This window comes from Stomoxys calcitrans, chromosome 1 (genome assembly GCF_963082655.1).
Source record: "Stomoxys calcitrans chromosome 1, idStoCalc2.1, whole genome shotgun sequence".
NCBI lineage: Eukaryota > Metazoa > Arthropoda > Insecta > Diptera > Muscidae > Stomoxys > Stomoxys calcitrans.
Genome location: NC_081552.1, coordinates 133,078,433 through 133,101,959, shown reverse-complemented (window position 1 = coordinate 133,101,959; position 23,527 = coordinate 133,078,433). Strand labels below are relative to the sequence as shown.

General features: G+C 39.9%; 1 protein-coding gene across 1 annotated transcript in view; it reads left to right on the top strand.

Moving 5' to 3' along the window:
• LOC106089744 (fat-like cadherin-related tumor suppressor homolog) overlaps window positions 1-21,989 on the top strand; it is a 737,514-nt gene extending 715,525 nt beyond the window's left edge. The window contains exon 24 of the mRNA XM_059363292.1: window positions 21,763-21,989. Coding sequence (XP_059219275.1) covers window positions 21,763-21,902 — 140 coding nt within the window. The 3' untranslated portion in view covers window positions 21,903-21,989. The remainder of the gene's footprint in view (window positions 1-21,762) is intronic.
• The last annotated feature ends 1,538 nt before the right edge of the window (window positions 21,990-23,527 follow it).

Sequence of the window (23,527 nt, the reverse complement as noted above, 5' to 3'; positions counted from 1 at the left end):
AATTGCCATAGGGGCAATAACAACCAGGACGGCAAGGTCACGAACAATCTTACAGTTTAGAAAGGAGATTAACGCCTTCTCTGAAGTTTGCAAAATCCGCATCGTTTTGGTGCCGGGCCGTAACGGAATTAGGGGAAATGAAAGGGCAGTTGATTTGGGTCGACGCAGTCAGAGTTAAGGGAGTGGGCGACGAATGCGCATGTAACATTGTGGAACAGCGAAACGGTTGATATGACGGCGAAAATCCTGTTCCTGAAAGGAAGTAAGAGGGAGGTCAGTATGGTTATTGGTATCATAACGGGACACATAGGACTACGAGCTCACTTATGTAAAATCGGTGCGGACATGCGGGGAAGATGATGAGACGTTGGAGCGGTTCAGATTTAGATATGGTTTTCATACATATTTTTGTCCTATTTTGAGGAATATTGCAATAGAGTGCTCATTTGTTAACCGATTCTTTCGAAATTTGGTAGGAAGGATTTTCTAATGACTCTCGACATTACTGTGAATTTCATAGAAATCGACCCAGATTAAGATAGAGCTGTCATATGCATATCTCGCGATTGTCTCTGCAAGCGCCAACATTTTGCACAACGCTTTCCTCAACGACTACCACAATATTTGCGAAGATTCTCGAAATAGGATCAGAATTAGATATAGCTCGCATATACAAGTTCGTCAGATTTTCGGTAATTTGCAATTATGTTGCCATTTGTCAACCGTAGTTATTACAGTTTGAACATATTTGCTCGAAATTTGATATGGATTGTTTAAACATCCGGCGAGGCTCATCTTATACAGTCGGCAACGCCCGACTTTTGCCCTTCCTTACTGGTTTTGATATAGAAAATCGACATTTTTCGCATCACGGCAAGTGATTGGTAAACAGGGCATACGTTTAACACATTTTTAATTTTACGAATTAAATTGTCATTTAATAATATAAATAGTGTAATGACCAAGATTCTATTGTGTTCCCTTTCACACATATGTAATGCGAAAGAAGTGCAAACGAGTCAAATATATATCTAGCTTCTATCACATACAGACACAAAGTGGCGTGGCTAACAAAAAAAGAAATGCCGATAAATCCTAAAACCAACAAATAGGAGGACATTGTATAATCTAAAAATGGTATTAATAAATACTCATAATTAATATTATATTATTTTAATATTTTATTATCCATACATAGATTATATTGAATGATAGATTATTGAGCGCTGAGGATGGAAGATAGCACATGTGGATCTACATTTCGTGGTATTCCACGCAAACTGCAGAAATTGATATTTATTACGATGCATTTCAAAAATGTGTATATATATATAAAGGGTGATTTTTTTGAGGTTAGGATTTTCATGCATTAGTATTTGACAGATCACGTGGGATTTCAGACATGGTGTCAAAGAGAAAGATGCTCAGTATGCTTTGACATTTCATCATGAATAGACTTACTAACGAGCAACGCTTGCAAATCATTGAATTTTATTACCAAAATCAGTGTTCGGTTCGAAATGTGTTCAAATTTTGACAAATTTTGTTCAGCGATGAGGCTCATTTCTGGTTGAATGACTACGTAAATAAGCAAAATTGCCGCATTTGGAGTGAAGAGCAACCAGAAGCCGTTCAAGAACTGCCCATGCATCCCGAAAAATGCACTGTTTGGTGTGGTTTGTACGCTGGTGGAATCATTGGACCGTATTTTTTCAAAGATGCTGTTGGACGCAACGTTACGGTGAATGAACACATTTCGAACCGAACACTGATTTTGGTAATAAAATATATATAATTATAGGTTAATTGCTAAGTTAAGTGTAATCCCCAAACTCTTTGATTACGAAACTTGTGCCTTCCCTGGGAAATATTACTTCTGCCTCCCAACATGGATTGGTGAAGGATAGTTCTTCGGTAACCAACTTATTGGAATTTGTTGGTCATGTATTTAACTCGGAGAATATAGGCGTCGTATAAACCACGAGCTGTATGACAACAATATTATAGTTGCACGTATCAAAATACAACGGCTCCGTTGGGTAGGTCGAGTTGTCAGAATTGATGAAGAAACCCAGCAAAAACCTATTTTCAAGGCGATCACGGTGGTACACGCGAACCGGGACAACCAAGAGTCCAATGGAAAGATCAAGTGGTGGGAGACACCTCGAAACTTGGTGTCGGAGATTTCAGAAGGAGCGCTGAAGATTGAGACGCTATTCTACGTTCGGCTAGGGGAACAAATGTTCTTTCATAGCCAATTAAAAGTAAAGTATTTAAGCCATTTTCGAATAGGCTTCAATCTGATGATTTACACTGACTTCAGTAAATTATTTGATACTGTGAATCGAACTCTTCTCTTATATAAGCTTAACGCGCTAGGATTTCTCCCAAAGTTGATAAACTGGGTTAACTCCTTGTTTTGTGGCAGAACGCTGAAAGTTCTCTTTAATGGCGTCTTATCTAACAAACTCCGGGTGAAATCTGGTGTCCCTAAGGCAGTCATCTTGGTCCTGTTCTGTTTTATTTATACTTAAATGATCTTCTTTCTTTTATATCGTCATCTAATATTTTACTTAATGCTGATGCTGTGAAGCTATTCTTATCACCCGATTGTATTAATTAATCTTAACTCCGGCAGAATGACCTAAATAGATTGATTGATTGGTGTTTTGTCAACGGCATGAGCCTTAATATCAGAAAATGTAGTGTCTTCGCATAAAGTTGGAGATTGTTAATTGGAAAACGTAGTAAAATTTAATGATTTAGGTGTTCTACGGGCTTGTAGGCTTGATTTCGGTTTTCAAATTGGCGAAGTTGAGAATAAGGCTAGAGGTTTATTGGGTTTTATAAAAAGGTGGCCTAAGAAACTTCTTGATCAGTATTTGGCAAAAAGGCTTCACACTTCATAAGGCAATCCCATGCAGCCAGTTGTACGCACCGGATTGACCCGATGGAATCCTTAATCGACGAGGGATGCCGCCTCTGTCCTTTTTTCGTCATGGGAGAGGCACATTCCGGAGTGTCTTCTCGGCGCGCTTCTGGTCCGTGCCGGAATTGAAAAGAATCCCGGACCCTGGTTCTGTTCGGTTTGCCAGAACCGCCTCCATCATCGGTCGGTGTTTGTAAGGTGTAACTGGTGCATGGAATGGGTACATTGCGTCGTCGTCGTCGCCTTCTGCGTCCTCGTCGCCTACGCTTGGCGCTAGTGACCCCTACATGGAGTGCATGGGGATAGCAGTCAGGTCCGGTACTGCCGAGATAGAGCTATACAACGTGTACATACCACTGGTTAGTAGCTGCGTCCCAAGCTTAAAACCCAGACATAAGTGGGTAACTATCTGGTTATAATCGTCTGGTTGTAGGGGACTGTAACGCGCATCAAATTTCATGGCATTCTCCCCTAGCTAACGACCAGCGTGGCATGGCTTTGGCAGTGCAGATTGATTTTGGCCAATCGTGGCTTCAGTGAACTGACACTCCCTCGGTTGTGCTAGTTGCCGAGAGGAATTTCCGAGACATCATTAACGCAGCAGGTGCTCGCTTTATACCAGCCGGTCGAATACCCAGAGTTGGAAATAAACAGGATAGTCAACGAACATAGGCGAAATTTGTGGAGCAACGTAACTAAGGCACCGGGTTAGGGAAGCTGTGGTCTACTGTTAGGTCACTCTCGAACCCCGGTAGACGGGATGACAGGACCTCAGTCACTTTTGGTGACGTAACCGTGACTGATCCGAAGAGATGCGCCAGGTTGTTCAACCATTAATTTATTGTGCATCCCGAGAATGACAAGGCAAGGAGGAGAGCCGTATCCATGGTCTCCGAGCCGAGAGACAGCCATCAAAATTTACCGTGGGCGAAGTTACAAATGTTATCGGTGGCGCCAAATCTTCCAAGGTGTTGGGCCCCGACGGAATCTCTACAATGATGCTGAAAAATCTGGATTTACCTGGAGTTGCGAACTTTACAACTGTCCTCAACCTGCCCTCCAGACGGCATAGAAATCGTGTCATATGCGGACGATTGTACGATCATGACAACAGGCCCCCAATCCATTGTTGACACCGGCGAAAGGTTGAACGTCTACCTTAACGAATTTGCCCCATATTTCACTGCAAGAAATCTGAAGATATCTGCCACCAAATCATCAGCCACATAGTTCACTACAAATACGCGTTAAGTGAATGCCGAGCTGACTGTGATGGTCGATGGAGAAATGATTCCGACCATCAGGTGTCCCAAAATACTTGGCGTCACATTTGACAGCTCTTACACATTCTCCCCACATGCCACACCAATTTGCGATAAAGTCAAAATTATAAATAAGGCCCTAAAGTCACTTTCCGGCAGCACTTGGGTGCATACAAAGAAACCTTGTTGACCACGTACACAGCAATTGGCCGGTCTGTAGTAAGTTATGCAGCGCAAGTGTGGTCTCGTCAGCACTGTGACACGCAGTGGAATAATATTCAGATCTGTCAGAATGCCGCCCTTCGAACTGCGACGGGCTGTCTCCTCAGTTCCCATGTGGACCACCTCTATCAGGTGACAAAGATCTTACCAATGCGAAGATATACGTGCTGTCTAAGCAATAACTTTTGGGCTGTAATCGCATATACCATCCATACATGATGTCGAGCGTGAGGTTCAGCGCTACAAGAGAGATCCTTAAGATCAAGCGGGTCTAGACAACATTCATGCAGACACGGTAGCAGATGCAGTAAATAGCTACCGGGTGAATGTTGTCCTTAGATAACGACCGCCTCCCATTGAGTTCTGGGTCAATAACGTTCAGGTAGAGCAAGGATTGATGCAGACGTGTATATCCCGATTGTGGCTAGGTACCACACGTCACCTGTTTAACTGCCAAACCAGACCTACTCGACTCAGACCCAGATCCCTCTGGACGCACCCAATCTTAGCCGCAGAGTTCCTGGATCTGGACACTCAACAGAATCAAGCAGACGAAAGTTAGAACACAACAAACTGCTACAACAACACTTCATAAGTTAGACCTGTATTGAAATATGGATCGACTGTTTGGTCCCCCTGTTATAGAATTGAATCGATTCAGAAACAGTTCTTAATCTTTGCGCTTAGAGGTCTTAGGTGATTTACCACGATATATTGATCTCTCAAATTAATTGATCTTCCTACACGTATTATTATTATTTTATTACAGAATTGTGTTTCAATGTCCCTACGTTTCGCACTAGAAATTATGCATCATTACAAATTTGGTTGTAAAGTAAGATTTTTGAGGAATAAGCACCAAGTCTTGATTTATTCCTACAATTAGAACACTTTTAAATAACAGAGATCAGGCGTACTGCAGATGGAAGACTCTGGAGCTTAATGAGGAATGCTGTGAAAACTGAATACTACTCCAACAGATTTAGTTCTGTGATAGACTCGAAAAGTAAATGGAAAGTTATAAAACATATTGGAATTGGACAATTGAGGTCTGTTACACGCAATGTAGATGAATTGAACGAGACTTTTGTCAACCCACCAAATATGCAAATTGATAATTCCTTTTATGGATATGATAATGGACATGGGGAAGACATTGATAGGGGATTTGAGTTCAGAAGTGTTACACCTGATGAAGTACTAAATAGTTTTTCACTTGTAACACAGCTCTTCAATTCTATTCTGACCTCAAGTATATATCGCACCAAATGGAAACACGCTACAATTATACCAATTCACGATCTTCATCCCATTTCAATTCTGCCATAAATCTCAAAAAAATTCGAAAAAATTCTACATAGACATGTTTGCATATCTTCACAGTGAGTTCTCGTTGAGTGATAGACAAGTAGGATTTCGAGCCGATCATGTATCATTTGATCATTTTGTTGATCATTTAAATCTTTGCATGAAATTACGGAATTTTTTTAACTTCTCTTATGCATCGACCAGCGTTATAACATCATATCTCAGCTACCGTTACCTATCCGTTTGTTTAGGCGACACGAGATCTAGGCCCTCGCCAGTGCCCAAGGGAGTTCCACAAGGTTCGATAAACGGACCGTTATTGTTTTCGTTATTCGCTAATGATGTATGCAGGCGACGTGCAAATATATATATAAGTGGTTCCGTTCATAAGGTTAGCGAATGCATAACAAAATTCAACGAAAATCTTTCCCGAGTGTATAAGTGGGATACGGCAAATGTAATACTTTAAAATCCCCAGAAGTCTAAATGACCTATTAGGTTAAGTTAGGTTGAAAAGAGGGTGCAGATATTAATCCGCCGCATGCCACTATGGACATACACTTAAGCCAGTAATCGGCTTGTTGCGCGCTCTAAAAACTATAAAGTAACCTCTAAAAAGAAAATTTTAGATTGGGAATACCGGGCTACTTACAAAATCCTTAATTGGTTTTAATACCACTCCCCTAAGTTGTTTCATGTCTGATATTGTGTCTCCACCTGAGTACCAGTATCTGTTGGACGCGAAAGCCGGGCAATGACAAAGGAAATGCTCCAACGTCTCATCATCTTCCCCGCATCCCCTACACATGCTATCACTTGCCGCACCGATTTTACATAAGTGAGCTCGTAGTCCTATGTGTCCCGATATGATACAAATAGCTATACTTACCTCCTTCTTGCTTCCCTTCAGTAATAGCCTCGTCTTTTCACGATCTGGATCCCCCCATAGGATTTTCGCTGTCCTACCGACCATTTCGCTGTTCCACAATGTTGCATACGCATTCGTCGCCCACTCCCTCAACTCGGTCTGCGTCGACCCGAAAGGCTTCGGGTTAATCAAGTTTATTGACGGCAGTCCTCTGGCCTTCACTGCCAAATCGTCTGCCCTTTCATTTCACCTTACTCCGTTATGGCCCGGCACCCAAACGATGCGGATTTTGCAATCCTCAGGGAAGGCGTTAATCTCCTTCTGACACTGCAACACTGTTCGTGACCTTACCGTCCTGGTTGTTATTGCCCTTATGGCAATTTTACTATCGGTAAAGATGTTCACACTCGACGTCCTCGCGTTAGCACCACACCACTTCGCGCATTCCGTGATCTCCCGGATCTTCACCTGCAGGACCGTATTATGGTCAGGCAGTCTAAAACAGACCTCAGTCCCTGGGTTCTCAATTTAAACCCCCAGGCCCACTCTGTCCCCTAGCTTCGATCTATCCGTGTAACATGATCTTCCAAATGGCAATGCTAGGGTTCCGTCAATCCAAAACTGTGCCGATGGCAGCAGTGCCTCGCACTCGACTTCAAGGTTCATCTCAGGTATCCGATCGGAAACCTCTTCCTTTCCGACCAAGTTTCCTATCGTTGCCTCGATTATATCGCGATGGAATGAGCTGCTCCCATCCTCAATCCATTCTCCCACCGCCTTAAGTCTCATAGCCGCAGTGGCTGCCTCACACTTAATTTGTATGTCAATGGGTCGGATATTTAGAATAGTCTCCAGTGCCCTAGTGGGCGTGGTCCTCATCGCTCCGCCTATGCCAAAACAACATGTTCTCTGAACCTGTGGTATGGTCCTTATTTTGCACTTTTTCTCTATAGCAGTCCACCAAACTATTGAGGCGTAAGTATGTATTAGTCTAATCTAATCTTCGAGCCTACGGCCCGTCTACATAGTGCCCAACATCTGTGAGCCTTGTCAGTACGCTCCTGAATGTGACGCTTCCAATTCTGTTTCCTGTCCAAGATCGCACCTAAGTATTTGACCTTGTCAGATATCGAAATCGTCTTATTGAGGAAACGTGGTGCGTTAAATTGGCCCATCTTCGTTTTCCACGTGAACAGTCATATTTCAGTCTTCTCTGGGTTAACATTGATACCTCTGGGTCTAGTCCAGTCATATGCCATAAGCCATATGCAAGACCCTTTCGGCCCTTCTGCATAGCTCGTTCGGATCCTTACTACTTAGAAGTATTATAACATCGTCTGCGTAGCAGACGGGTTCCCTCCAGTTAGCATTCGTGACTTATAATTCATAAAAATAAGTTAATTTCTACTGAACGACGTTGTCTGATATGGGAGTGGCAGTTTTATATTAACTCTATATGTCTTTGAAATACTCTTCCACATGAAATCCATATCATCAGCAAGGTGTTTACTTTTAAAATGAAGCTTCTCAATTTGTCTTAATAAGTAAATAGCTTTCACAGTTTTTAATACATTCCTTCCCTGCATACATTTTGTTTTTAAATTTCTTTATTTTTTCCATTTCACTCAAATTTTTTGTAAACTTAATTATGAACTTTTTAGTCCGTTTAACACACTCTGTGGAAATTTTAATTCCATTTATTCACTTTTTGATATTCAACGAATTCTTCTTAGTTCGAGTGTTGTAAACTAGTAAACTTTGTGTTGTTCAAGGTGGCTTATCTATTCTGCTTATTGTGTCCAGCTTTGTTACTGCAAGTTCATCGCTATCTCATACGGTGTCTGCACATGAAAATTCTTCGTATAATTCCACTCCTGTGGGTTCAGCATGAACTTTACGGTCTGTCCGTAACTGCGTACATTGCGTTAGCTAAGTGGTTGCTAAATATATGGCTGAATATACAGAAAAAACGAAAAAAATTATGCTCTCGGTCAGTGGCACATCCTAGGGGGTGGCAGTTCAGTGAAGCGGCGGTTGGTATACTCTCTGAAGCCAGCCCAATCGGCCTTTTTCTGATTGATAAACGTCCGGCGCTCAGAGGTTATGAAGTCGGGTGGTCGGTCGATGGTGAGAATTATACGGGAGGTGGTCTGACCCCAAAGAGATGACGGCTTGCCAGGGTACGTCACTCAGGAGGTCTGGGGATGCAATGAAAAGCTTGGCGAGCTGCTGCACCTCCTCGTAATCCTAGTGGGGGAATCCTCATTCACCGTGCAAAACGTGGAGCTTTAATCTGCTCTGCAAAAGCAATGCCAGGCTGGTCGTTACCTAGGGGAGAATGCCATGACGTGTGATGCGCATTAAAGTCCCCTAGAACCAGACGATTGTGGCCAGATGTTGGTCAGCTTTGTCTCCTGGATCGCTGTGACCAATATATCTTTCCGACTCATGAAATCCACAATCTCATCGATCTTGCCAAGGAGACCGGAGCAGTTTAGTTGAAAAACGACACATTTCCCGGCACTGGCCTGGGAATATTTGGGCTGGGATGCTGCCGTTGCGTATATTGCTGTACGGGAGAGGTCGGGGGGTCATATAGTCCGACGACGAGGATGCAGAAGACGACGACGATGTAATATAGTGATTTAAAATATTTATTATTTAATTTATAATAAAAAAAAAAAACATATGTCTTTCCTTCATTGTCGTGGATGCCGTCTGTAAAAAGTATAATGAACAAAGTATTTTATACACATACTAGCTGAACCGGGCCCGCTCCACTGCGCCTTTTTTTTACTTTACATGGAGAAAACTTTTCCTTTGAATATTTATTTTCGACAATTAAAGAGCTTTTAGTGAAATACCATGCTACGCAAATAGTATATCGCTTGTCTAATAGTTTAACAACTTAAGTGCCTTTATCTGAATCCCATATGATCTTTATTGGTCTACGAATTTAAGTTTGAATGTATGGTGTACTCATGATGTCGGATTTAGGGATGTTTTCGGGGGTGAGGTGGTTCCCCAGACACTTGGCCCTGAAAAAATATCAACATCGTGCTCTTCTCTCAAATACCATTTATTTAAACCCCATATTGCCATTGGTTTAAGGGGAGTTTCACGATGAGGTGTCCCCCAAACACATGGCCCCAAAATTGGTTATCAAATTCGTTTTCTTATCTCAAATACCCTTCATTTGAGCCACATATTGGCATGGTCGAAAAATTTTTAGACTTTGGGGAATGTTTTGGGAAAGGGTTGATGACCTAAATACATGGTCGTACATTTGGATAGTAAATTCGTATTCTACTCCCAAATACCTTTATTTGAGTCCCATATTGAGATGGTCAGTAAAAAATTGGTCCCGAAAGTGGGTATCAATTCTTGCCCTTCCCCTCAATAGCTTTCATTTAAGCTCTATATTGACATGGTCGGTAAATATGCCTTATTTATTTATTTATTTATGCCTAAACACTAAGCCCAGAAAATATATATATATATATACATCTATATATCATTTATTTGAACCCCATTTTGCCATTGGCCTCAAAATTGGATATGAAATTTATTTTCTAATCTCATTTAAACTCCTTATTGCAAAAGTCAGCAAATATGTCCGGTTTGGGGTATTGGCCCTTAAAACTATATATTTCCACTCCCTTTAAGACCCAAATTGTCTTGGTGAGCAAATACGTCCTATTTGGGGGTTGGTAAGGAACGCACAAACAAACATACACAAATTGATTTTTATACCCTCCACCATAAGATGGGGGGTATACTAATTTCGTCATTCTGTTTGTAACTACTCGAAATATTCGTCTGAGACCCCATAAAGTATATATATTCTTGATCGTCGCGACATTTTATGTCGATCTAGCCATGTCCGTCCGTCCGTCCGTCTGTCTCTCGAAAGCACGCTAACTTCCGAAGGAGTAAAGCTAGCCGCTTCAAATTTTTCACAAATACTTCTTCTTAGTGTAGGTCGGTTGGTATTGGAAATGGGCCATATCGGTCCATGTTTTGATATAGCTGCTATATAAACCGATCTTGGGTCTTCACTTCTTGAGCCTTTAGAGTACGCAATTCTTATCCGATTGGAATGAAATTTTGCACGACGTGTTTTGTTATGATATCCAACAATTGTGCCAAGTATGGTTCAAATCGGTATATAACCTGATATACCTTCCATATAAACCGATCTTCGGTCTTGACTTCTTGAGCCTCTAGAGGGCGCAATTCTTATCCGATTGGAATGGAATTTTGCACGACGTGTTCTGTTATGATGTCCAACAACTGTGCCACGTATGGTTCAAATCGGTCTATAACCTGATATAGCTGCCATATAAACCGATCTTGGGTCTTGACTTCTTGAGCCTCTAGAGGACACAATTCTTATCCGATTTGAATGAATTTTTGCACGAAGTATTTCGTTATGACATCCAACAAATGTGCCAAAAATGGTTCAAATCGGTCCATAACCTGATATAGCTGTCATATAAACAGATCTGGGGATTTGACTTCTTGAGCTTCTAGAGGGCCCAATTCCTATTTCCTATTCTTACTTTCAACAACTGTGTCAAATAACGTTCAAATCGGTCCATATCCTGATATAGCTGCCATATAAACCGATCTTTGATCTTGACTTCTTGATCCCTAGAGGTCGCAATTATTATCCGATATGCCTGAAATTTTGTACGACGGATCCTCTCATGATCATCAACATACGTGTTTATTATGGTCTGAATCGGTCTATTGCCCGATACAGCTCCCATATAAATCGTTCTCTCTATTTTACTTCTTGAGCCCCCAATGGGCGCAATTCTTATTCGAATTGGCTGAAATTTTACACAGGTCTCCAACATATAATTTAATTTTTAGTCCGAACCGGACCATATCTTGATATCGCTCTAATAGCAGAGCAAATCTTTTCTTATCTCCTTTTTTGTCTAAGAAGAGATGCCGGGAAAAGAACTCGACAAATGCGATCCATGGTGGAGGGTATATAAGATTCGGCCCGGCCGAACTTAGCACACTTTTACTTGTTATATTTAAGAAGATTAAAGTGAATCATAATAAATACGAATCTAAGCATTTTGCGCACAAAGCCACGAAATCCAGATCCACATGAAGGAATGCTGCATTTGCTATCTTCCGTCATCAGCGTCATATTAAAATAAAATAATAATAATAATATTAAATACCTAGTCTACCTTCATCCATGTGCAATATATTGTTTTTACTTAAAAATTATTATTTAATAAATAATTTTATTTTATTGAGGGATAAATAAAAACCACACTTTCAACTTTACTTGATATTTTTTGTCTACCCACTACATATGTATGTGTAGACGTAACATTTGTATCATTAAATAGAAATTTAATTCCTGCAATTAAAAAAAAAATGTTAAACGAATGTCTGCTTTACCAATCACTTGCCATAATACAAAACAAGTAAGAGCGTGCTAAGTTCGGCCGGGCTGAATTTTATATACCCTTCACCATGGTCGATCGATATAGATCGATTCTGACCATGTTGCACACGTATGTTGAAGGCCATGGGAGGAGCCGTTGTACAAAAGCCGTTGTGCCAAATCGGATGAGAATTGCGCTCTCCAGAGGCTTAGGATGTCAAGACCCAAGTTCAGTTTATATAGTTATGGACCGATTAGGACCATACTTCGCATAGTTGTTGGATGTGATTTAAAAACACTATGTGCAAAATCAGTCAAATCGGACGAGAATTGCGCCCTCTATATCAGGTTATAGACCGATTTGAATCATACCATATTAGCACAGTGGTTGGAAGTGATCTCAAAACACTATGTGCGAAATTTCAGTCAAATCGGGCAAGAATTGCGCCCTCTGGAGGCTCAAGAAGTCGAGACCCAAGATCGTTTTGTAAGGCAGCTATATCAAAACATCGTCCGATGTGACCCATTTACAATACTCCTTCGAAAGTTAGCGTGCTTTCGACAGACAGACGGATGGACGGACAGACGGACAGACATGGCTAGTCGACTTAAAATGTGACGACGATCAAGAATGTATATACTTTATGGGGTCTTAGACGCACATTTCGAGATGTTACACACAGAATGAAGAAATTAGTATACCCCCATCCTATGGTGGAGGGTATAAAATCGGATTTTAATATCAAAAATAATTAAAGCAATAACACCTTTTTTGGCAAGTTTTTTATAAGTCAATGCCATGTTTAATCGGTCAAATTCAAGTCTATATTCCTTCTGTGTACTTGAATGACATTGATTTGCTACATCTATAGACCAACGTGCGCGGTCAATCACATCACAAGTTTGCCCCTGTTCCTTTGTGGAATGTTCATGGGCAAAATTTACATTCATTTGCATATATAATTTTTACGATTTATCCAGATGCCATCAGCTCGAGTAAATAAATAAATCATAATAGAGTACCTCGTTTTGTTGAAATTTTGTGTGTACGTAAAAATTTATTAAAATTTTGTCTTAAATATTTTTTTTACATTTTGTTTTGTGACTCCATGCAGGATATTTGTCCGGTTGGAAAGATGATGCGGATAATAAAAGTAACCGGCTTGTTGTGCACTATAAATACTAAAAAGTAACCTCGAAAAATAAATTCCAAGTCATTAATTTCGTGCTACTTACAAAATCCCTACTTGTTTTCCATACGACGCCCATAAGTTGGTTCATATATGGTATCGCCACAAACCCTACACATGCTATCACTTGCCGCACCGAGTGAGCTCGTAGTCCCATGTGTCCTGTTATGATACCGAAGGCTATACTGACCTCCTGCTTACATACTTTCTGAAAGTAGGTTAGATTAGGTTAGGTTGAAAAGGCGGTGCAGATATTAATCCGCGCCATGCCCACATGGACATACACCTAAGCCAGTAATCGGCTTGTTTTGCGCTCTAAAAACTAGGAAGTATATATAGACCATTTAGCTACATGCTTCTATTCAAAGAGAATGGCAAAAAACTTATAAATAGTTTGGCAAATGTGTGATGTTGTTAAATCGGACAAATATCATGCATAGAATTCCAAAAAGATTTCTAGGCCAAAAAAGAGAGCGCAAAGAAAAAATTTTGCTTTTCGAAAATTTTGCTTCTAAAACAATTTCTTTGAAATCTAGTCTTTAGAAATATTTCATTCAAATTTGTCTTTAAAGAACATTTCATTGAAAAGTTCCCTTTAGAAAAATATACTAGTAGGCCGGATCGGCGTAGACAATACAAATTTCATTGATATTTTGACTTTTGGAAAAATTTCATTGCCATTTAAAAAACACTTTTGTTTTAATTATGTTTCTAAAATATTTAATTTTGAGTGGGCCAGGGCCCTGACCATGTTTTGTCTTTACAGAACTTTTCAATAAAATTTTGTCCATGGAGAAAATCTCATTTCAATTTACCTTAAGAAATAAATTTCATAAAAATTCTAGCAAATGTATTTTTGAGGAGACCCACTGTGGGCGAAATGGTTGATTTAGCGGCTCTAAAATTATGGCACATCGGGTAGTTTTTGTTGGTTTTGCAAATATTTTTTTTTTTTGTTTTTTGATGAGAAACAAACAACCAGTCTAACATTTTATATTTTTGTGAATGTTGCAACAATTTTTCATATTTTAAAAGTTGCTTTTATACCCACCACCGTAGGATGGGGTCTTGTCGTTCCGTTTGTTATAACTCGAAATATGGATCTGCGACTATATAAAGTACAGTCGGAAACTATTTACGAAAAGTACACATGTGCCCTTCAACTTAGTTCTTTTGTATAAATGTTTAGTACAATCCATGGTCGTGGGTTCTCAATATTCGCCCCGGCCGAAGTTATCACATTTTTATTTGTTAGTAATTTGATAGCCACGATCTCATTTACAACCAGTTTGGGAAAACGGCTGTTAGCTAACATGTCGCTAAGAGTTCCCCTGGAATGTGTAAGGTAGTTCCTAGTCCCGCTAGCTCAACTTCTCTACTGGGATACCTCAGTAGCCCGGCAAATCGAAACAGGTGGATTTTGAACTTACTGACTGCCTGGCTGTCTGATAAGATATTTATGCCAATTTTTGTTATGACATTAAATCTTAGGCATTCTTCTTTAATTCCAAGGATACATACTACAGTGGTCGGGTAATCTTTTCGGCCAGGTGTGCTTTGGGGTGTACTCTGAAGAACTTTGACTGGTTAATCCAATTTCTTCAGAGCACACCCCAAATATTTCCACCCCTATATATTTCCTTTGAATATATGTTTTCGACAATAAAAAAGCTTTTAATGAAATACCATGCCACGAAAATAGTATATCGCTTGACTAACATTTTAACAATAAGTGCCTTTATCTGAATCCCATATGATCTTTTTTGGTCTACGAATTTAAGTTTGGATGTAAGTTGTACTCCATTCTTAAAATACTTTATTTCAGCCCGATATTCTCATGATGTTTGATTTAGGGGTGCTCTCGGAGTTGAGGTGGTCCCCCAGACATTTGGCCCTGAAAAATTATCTGCATCGTGCTCTTCTCTCAAATACCATTTATTTAAACCCCATATTGCCATTGGTTTAAGATGAGTTTACACGATGAGACGTCCCCCAAACATATGGCCCCAAAATTGGTTATCAAATTCGTTTTCTAATCTCAAATACCCTTCATTTGAGCCACATATTGGCATGGTCGACAAATTTTTACCCTTTGGGGGTATTTTGGGAAAGGGTTGATGCCCTAAATACATGGTCCTACATTTGAATATCAAATTCTTATTATTTGTGGGGTATTTTGGGAAAGGGGTAGACCACCAGAAAATTGGTCCCGAAAGTGGGTATCAATTCTTGCTCTACCCCCCACTACCTTTCATTTAAACTCTACGTTGGCATTGTCGGTAAATATGCCTTATTTAGGGGTGTTTTGGAGATTGATGGTCCCCCAAACACTAAGCCCAGAAAATATATCAGCAACGTGCTTATATCTCATATATCTATATATCATTTTTTTGAACCCCATTTTGCCATTGGCCTCAAAATTGGATATCAAATTTGTTTTCTAATCTCATTTAAACTCCTTATTGCAAATATGTCCGGTTTGGGGTATTGGCCCTAAAAACTATAAATGTTTAATTCCACTCTCTTTAAGACCCAAATTGTCTTGGTAAGCAAATACGTCCTATTTTGTGGGTTTTTATGGTGGTGGGACGTCACCTAGACAGTTGGTTCCTAATGCTGATATCAGATACATGGTCTACTCCCAAATACCTTTCATTTGAGTCCCATATTTCCATGGTCGGCAAACATGACCGTCTTGGGAGGTGTTTTGGGGGATGGGCGGCCACTCAGTGAGTTAGCCTTGAAAATATATATCGGATTCGTGTTCTACTCTAAAAATCCTCTTATTTGAACCTCATATTGCAATAGTCAGCAAACACTTCCTATTTGGGTGGTCTTACCATCAAAGACATTTCATTTGAGCCCCATATTGCTATGGTCGTACATTTGTCCCCTTTGGGGATGTTTTTGGGGAGAGGCGGCCCCCAAACACTTAGTCCCATATTTGAATATCAGATTCGTATTCTACACTCAAATACCTTTTAGTTAAGCCCCATATTCCCATGGTCAGTAAATAAGTCCACATTTGGCTATTAGATTTTATTCTACTCGCAAATACCTTTCATTTGAGTCCCATATTGCCATGGTCGGTAAATATGACTGATTTAGGGGTGTTTTGGGGTTGGGGTGGTCCCCGAAACACTTGGTCCGACAATTGGATATCAAATACGCTTTCTTATCCTAAATACCTTTCATTTAAGTCCCATATTGTCGTGATTGGTCTAAATATGGGTACCCCATCCGAAATTTGGAAACCAAATTTTTATTTTTAGGGTACTATATGAGAGCACACAAAATTTCGCTTAAATCGTACCACCCATCTCCGAGATCTGGCGTTTTTGAAAATTATGGTAAGGGGGAGGGTCCGCCCCCCTTCAGATATCAAAAATGTAGTACACTATTTTCACCACGGGATCATTATGCACCATCTGTAAACATTTCAAAAAAATCGGTTAAGCTGTTTCTGAGTCTATAAGGAACACACAAACAAACAAACACAAATTGATTTTTATATATAAGATTATAGGTCTGACAACCTACCCAATGCATAACACACGGTTGAAACCCCTCACTTTTACCAATGTCTTTCTTGCAGGTATACAGGACAAGAGTTGCCTTTCTTTCCAGCTCCTTCATGATTGTCGTTGGTTTTACTTTATTGAAAGCAACTACAATGTCATTGTATATTCCTTGACAGGGAGAGAATCCTCTATTTCGGTGGCTAGGTCGGAAAGGGCTGTTCCAGTGGACTTGTCATTACTACAATATATTCATGCTGTTGTCGAGACATGCGACCTCCGGTACCGCAAATATATCACTTATAACGAAAATCGTAAAGTTAAATTTGTCGTCAAAAAAATCGTTTGCAACATCGCTTATGCTATTCTCTTTCCTCATTGACAAATATCCTTCTAGCGACTCTACCCAAGAAAAAAAAAAAAATAAAAAGCACAAAGAGAAATCGAATCATTCTTATTTCTCGTTGTTAAAGTAAATTGCAAATAATTGTCCGTCGTTTAGTTGACGATTTTCCTATCGTTAGCGATAACAACTGATTTTAATGATGTCGATTATCGTTAAAAGTTGCTACTGATTTCCAAATTTGTAATTTTTCACTTATTGCTTTTAACTACGATTTTTGTTAAAACATAAAGAATTTGACTACAGGGATCTCTCCCCCAAAATATGTTTCTATAAGGCTCTCTAGAGTTTTCAGCATAAAGGATGACAAACTAATAAGACGAAAATTTTTCGCCTTCGTGTGTTATGCTTTGTTTTTTGTTTTGGGAACGAAAATAACCTTTGTATCCCTCCATTCCATAGTTATATACGGCGTGCTAAGTGGATACTTTTTAATGCCAATAGGATTTTGAACTCAGCTAGATTTTCCCAATAACCTCCAACGAATCCTGTTGATGAGTTTTCTGTAGCCCTTACTTAGACCAACCAGTTCCGGGGTCCAACATGGCGGTCGCTGTTTACCACTTGGCTTGCCACTCGAACTTGCGGACACAAGCGAGTTATTTAGAGCCTTCGTGATGCTCATAGCTATTATGTTCTCCGAAGTTTCCATTTCCTTTCCTGGCCTAGAAGGGATAGTCCTGTAAAATGTGTGCAGAAATTTATCCCAATCCACCTTTTTACTGTTTAGCTGAGGGACCACTCCTGCAGTGTTTTCTCCAAGGCTGAAAATAATGTAATGACGATCAAAGAAGCTGTGTTCATCCAACACTTCTCAGACGTATATCCTTCCGCTTATATCTTTCGATACAAAGGTAGTATCTAGTACCTCTTGCCTGTTTCTGGTAATAAAGGAGTTTTATTCCCTTTATTATAAATCGCTAGATTGCAACTTATAATATATTCGATAAGCAGCTCACCCCTTTCGTTGATATATAAAACTTCCCCAAAAATTAAGGTATTTTTTCCTGCAAAAGCGGTTTTAACCAGCTTATCAACGGAACAAGAAAAACATTTAGACTACTCTTTGCAAGATTACAGGCTCTGTGTCTCCCATTCCCCGTACCCTTGAGTAGTATAAATCCAGAAGTACTTGTTCACAAACCATTTCTCCATATGCCGATGGTTTCTGGATAAGAAGCACCTCAAATCCTCCTGGCATCAGAAGAACTTTAAGTGCCGCCGAAGCGGCATTACCACTGTTGCATTAGCCTCGTCCACTGAGTCCGCCAGGAGTTCATCCTCACAAGATTCGTTCGATCTTGTCATGTAACTGTACACTTGCGGTGTGGACAATTCCTCCATAGATGCTTCACTAGCTGTCGATGTGGAAGTAGCTTTCCAGGTCCGTCCTTCCCCGCTGGCTCAATCCTACCGGATGACCCACCCATACAGAGCTAGTCGGGCATGTCTCCGGTCATCATCAGCCTCATCCAATCTACCAATATTCCAGTCTGTGGTTGAAAGATTGGAATAACATTCCCTTAGTCTCCCAAGTATAGATTCTGTATCTGAGGGAATCCTTGATATACATTCGTGTGCCGTTGTTCGAGCCAGATCCCCAAAGCAATAAGTGTGCGTCGGCCCCGATACAAGCCTGCATCGTCACAAACCTCCTCCAGTCAATACAGGCTGATATACAGTCAATTCTGCAAGGACTTCGGAGTAGACAGATGACAGTCCATTGACTACCACACTCCAATTGTTCTTAGGCATGCAGCCCTGTTACTCTCCCTTATCGACAACTACCACCACCAAGCTGTCCCCAGCGACATGCGCAGCAAATCTCCGAACCCAATTTAGGGAGTCTCTCTCCCAAACAGTGAGAGTCTTAGGATCATTCATACCAAGCCTCTCAATAAATCTGAGAGCAATGCGCCTTCTATTATTCAATTCTCTTAAAGAGCGTATTCGCTTACCAGCGAACGCTGAAGGCCTAGGCAAATTATAGGCATGGGAAAAAAATAGGTTCGACCTTGTCCTTTTGACTCGAACCGGGTGTCTTCGTCAAAAGCACACTATCGTAGGTATTATTTCGCTTCCTGTGGAGCGAAATAACAAAAAGTCCGCTCCACTCAGGGCTCCCACGAAAGATTAGGTTAGGTTGAAAAGAGGGTTTCGGAAATTAACCCGTCCATTCCACTATGGACATACACCTACAGTAATCGGTTCGTTGTACGCTCTAAACACTAAAAAGTAACCTCGTAAAAGAAAATCTAAGTTAGGAATTCCGTGCTACTTACAAAATCCTTAATTGTTTTCCATACCACTCCCCTAAGTTGGTTCATGTCTGGTATTGTGTAGGTGCCTGTTAGCCGCGATTGCCGCTGGGCAATGACATAGGAAATGCTGCAATATAAATAACGAGCAACGCTTGCAAATCATTGAATTTTATTACCAAAGTCAGTGTTCGGTTCGAAATGTGTTCAAATTTTGACAAATTTTGTTCAGCGATGAGGCTCATTTCTGGTTGAATGGCTACGTAAATAAGCAAAATTGCCGCATTTGGAGTGAAGAGCAACCAGAAGCCGTTCAAGAACTGCCCATGCATCCCGAAAAATGCACTGTTTGGTGTGGTTTGTACGCTGGTGGAATCATTGGACCGTATTTTTTCAAAGATGCTGTTGGACGCAACGTTACGGTGAATGAACACATTTCGAACCGAACACTGATTTTGGTAATAAAATTCGATGATTTGCAAGCGTTGCTCGTTAGTAAGTCTATTCATGATGAAATGTCAAAGCATACTGAGCATCTTTCTCTTTGACACCATGTCTGAAATCCCACGTGATCTGTCAAACACTAATGCATGAAAATCCTAACCTCAAAAAAATCACCCTTTATATAGCCGCTATATAGACCGATCTTCAGACTTAAAGTCTCGAGGCAATAAATTGGTAATTTTTCATCCGATTTCGATGAAATTTGGCACAGTGAGTTCTGGTAGACCCCTATTTAATTCTCCGAAGTACAGTTCAGATCGGACTATATTTGGATATAGCTGCCCTTAGACCGACCACCCGATACGATATTAAAAAAAAAAGGTTTAGAGAGGAGCCAAAACTCACTGTTTCAAATTTCACCAAATCGAATGAAAAATGCTCGTTTTATGGGCTCAATACTCTATTTCGGGAGACCTGTCTATAAGGCAGCTATATCTTAATATGACGATATTCAACAAAAAGGTTTAGAGAGGTACCGGAACTCGCTGTGCCAAATTTCATTGAAATGGGATGAAAATCCCACACACACAGCACAGCGAGTGAGCCTATAAAAGAAACCTATGTTTCTTTTATAGGCTCATTACACAATACAGCTATATCCAAATATGGTCCAATCTGTACCAAATTTGATAGGAATGGGTAGGGGTCTAACAGAACACACTGTGCCAAATTTCATCGAATTCGGTTAATAAATGGATCTTTATGGCCTCAATACCCTATATCGGGAGATCAGGTGGTCGGTCTAAGGGCAGCTATATCCAAATGTAGTCCGACCTGAACTGCATTTCACAGAATTGAATAGGGGTCTACCAGAACTCACTTCATCGAAATCGAATAAAAAATTTGTCAAAATTTGAACACATTTCGAACCGAACACTGATTTTGGTAATAAAATTCAATGATTTGCAAGCGTTGCTCGTTAGTAAGTCTCTTCAAGATGAAATGTCAAAGCATACTGAGCATCTTTCTCTTTGACACCATGTCTGAAATCCCACGTGATCTGTCAAATACTAATGCATGAAAATCCTAACCTCAAAAAAATCACCCTTTAGGTCGACCCGAAAGGCTTAGGGTTAACCAAGTTTATTGACGGTAGCCCTCTGGCCTCTCTTTCATTCCCCCTTACTCCGATATGACCCGGCACCCAAACGATGTGGATTGTGCCATCCTAAAACAAGACGTTAATCTTACCGCTCGGGTTGTTATGGCCCTGATGGCCAATTTACTGTCCGTAAAAATTTTCACACTCGACGTCCTTGCGTGAACACCACACCACCTCACGCATTCCCTGATCGCCTGGATCTCTGCCTGCAGGATCCTATTAGGGTCAAGCAGTCGAAAACAGATCATAGTCCTTGGGTTCTTCCACGCTATAAAGGAGAATATTTTTGCAGATACGGAGCCGCATAACCTCTTTTTCTGCTTTCGATCCCATTAAGAAAATCGGTTTACACTTAGCAGGTCGTAGTTATTGAATGTTTCAATCGAATCGCAGTGATATCTGCGAGCCGACATTTGACTGGTACAAGACATGTATTACTACGCTGTGCTCTGTGCAAACCGACTAATTCCAATATGCAACATATAGTCTCCTGCCCAAAGATAAGATTGCTGGAAAACAGATATCTGCTACAAACAAATTTTTAAAAAGTTTAGCAAAATTTGAATAAACAAAACAAAAAATACCTCATTGACTTCTTGAAGGTTTGCGACCTTTATCATTCCATTTAAAATTCTGTATTATAATTTGATAAGTTTGTAATTATTAAGAAACGTTTTTCTTATCTTGTCCAAGCCTAGGACCTCTGCAGTCATGGCCTTAATCATTATACTTAGATTTTATCAAATAAATAAATAAATAATTTTTCATTGTCTCTTTTATTACAGTCAACTCTGAAGAGGAGTATTTGTGCCGAGGAAGTCTCAACAACAGCAATCGGTCAGTTCATCTTTGTGAAATAGAAGATTCGGAACTTGAGGAGTTCTTGCCTAAAGAAATAGTTGAACCACATCGCAATGACAACTAATTTCTTTCATTTCATACGCATTTATTTTTCTTTTACTGATGCTTGTAAAAAAATGTATAAATAAAAAATTGAATATTTTAGTACATACATTTGTCAATATACTTATTGTTATTAAAATATAAGAATAGGTGTTTCGCATCTGCGTAAGATATTTATGAGCATATTAAACATGTAAAAACGCATTGAGTTCGGCCCGGCCGACCACCTCGGATATACGTATAAACCTCACTATGTCGAGTCCGGTGAAAAATACACCTTTTATGAAACCTTAGCATTTATGTATATCGAAATGTATTTAGATCTGGACCAAACTCGCCAGCAACGTCGACGGTTCTAACACAATTCACTGTCCTAGACCAAACACGGGAGATTAGTCTATATGATAAATATGAATTCAGCGAAATCGGGCAATAAACCGCTATTTATGGACCCTAGACTTAAATGTGCCTGTCTTTGCAAAACTCTTAGTTTTAGAGGGATAGGTCAACCGAAATAGCTTCAGTATTCTAGCTTCATATTTTATTGGGTTGCCCAAAAAGTAATTGCGGATTTTTTAAAAGAAAATAAATGCATTTTTAATAAAACTTAGAATGAACTTTAATCAAATATACTTTTTTTACACTTTTTTTCTAAAGCAAGCTAAAAGTAACAGCTGATAACTGACAGAAGAAAGAATGCAATTACAGAGTCACAAGCTGTGAAAAAATTTGTCAACGCCGACTATATGAAAAATCCGCAATTACTTTTTGGGCAACCCAATATATAGCTGCCATATATACCGATCTTGGACCTTGCTTTTTTGAGCTGCTAGAGGTCGCAATTTCTTATCCGATTTGCATGAAATTTCGCATGAGGTGTTTTGTTATGGTTTCCAACAACTGTGTTAAGTATGGAATGAAATCGGTCAATAACCTGATATAGCTGCCGCATAAACCGATCTGGGATCTTGACGTCTTGAGCCTCTAGAGGGACCAATTATTATACAATTTGGCTTAAATTTTGTACAAAAGGACGCAATTCTTATTCAAATTGGCTGACATTTTACACATCTTTTACTACGGTCTCCAACATTCAATTCGATTATGGTCCCAATCGGACCATAACTTGATAGAGCTTCAATAGCATAGCAATTATTTTCTCTTATCCTTTGTTGGCCTAAAAAGAGATACCGGGAAAAGAACTCGACAAATGCGATCCATGGTGCAGGGTATATGAGATTCGTCCCGGCCGAACTTAGCACTCTTTTACTTGGTTTTCTTCAATTTGCTCTCAAACTAGATTATTATTAGTGTCGGCCATATGGCTTTAAATGACTTTTATTTCACACGTTTTGCGGTTTTGAAATTATTCACACAATTGGATATTGTCAGCCTGCAGATCGTAGGGTGATCTGTTTCTATTACAAATAGAAAAAAATAACTAACCCCTTTTTAAAGTTAGGCAGAACATGTGTTTTTGCTTTGTAGTAGCATTTGACTGATTTCCTAGATAGCGATTTCGTTTGGTATTACACCAAACTCTGTTAAAAAAAAAAAATTGTCTTCTAAGTTAAAACTATGCTCTTAAGAGTAGTTTCCTTTTGTAGCGCAGCAAGAAAGAATATCACTCCACCTCATATATTTCTA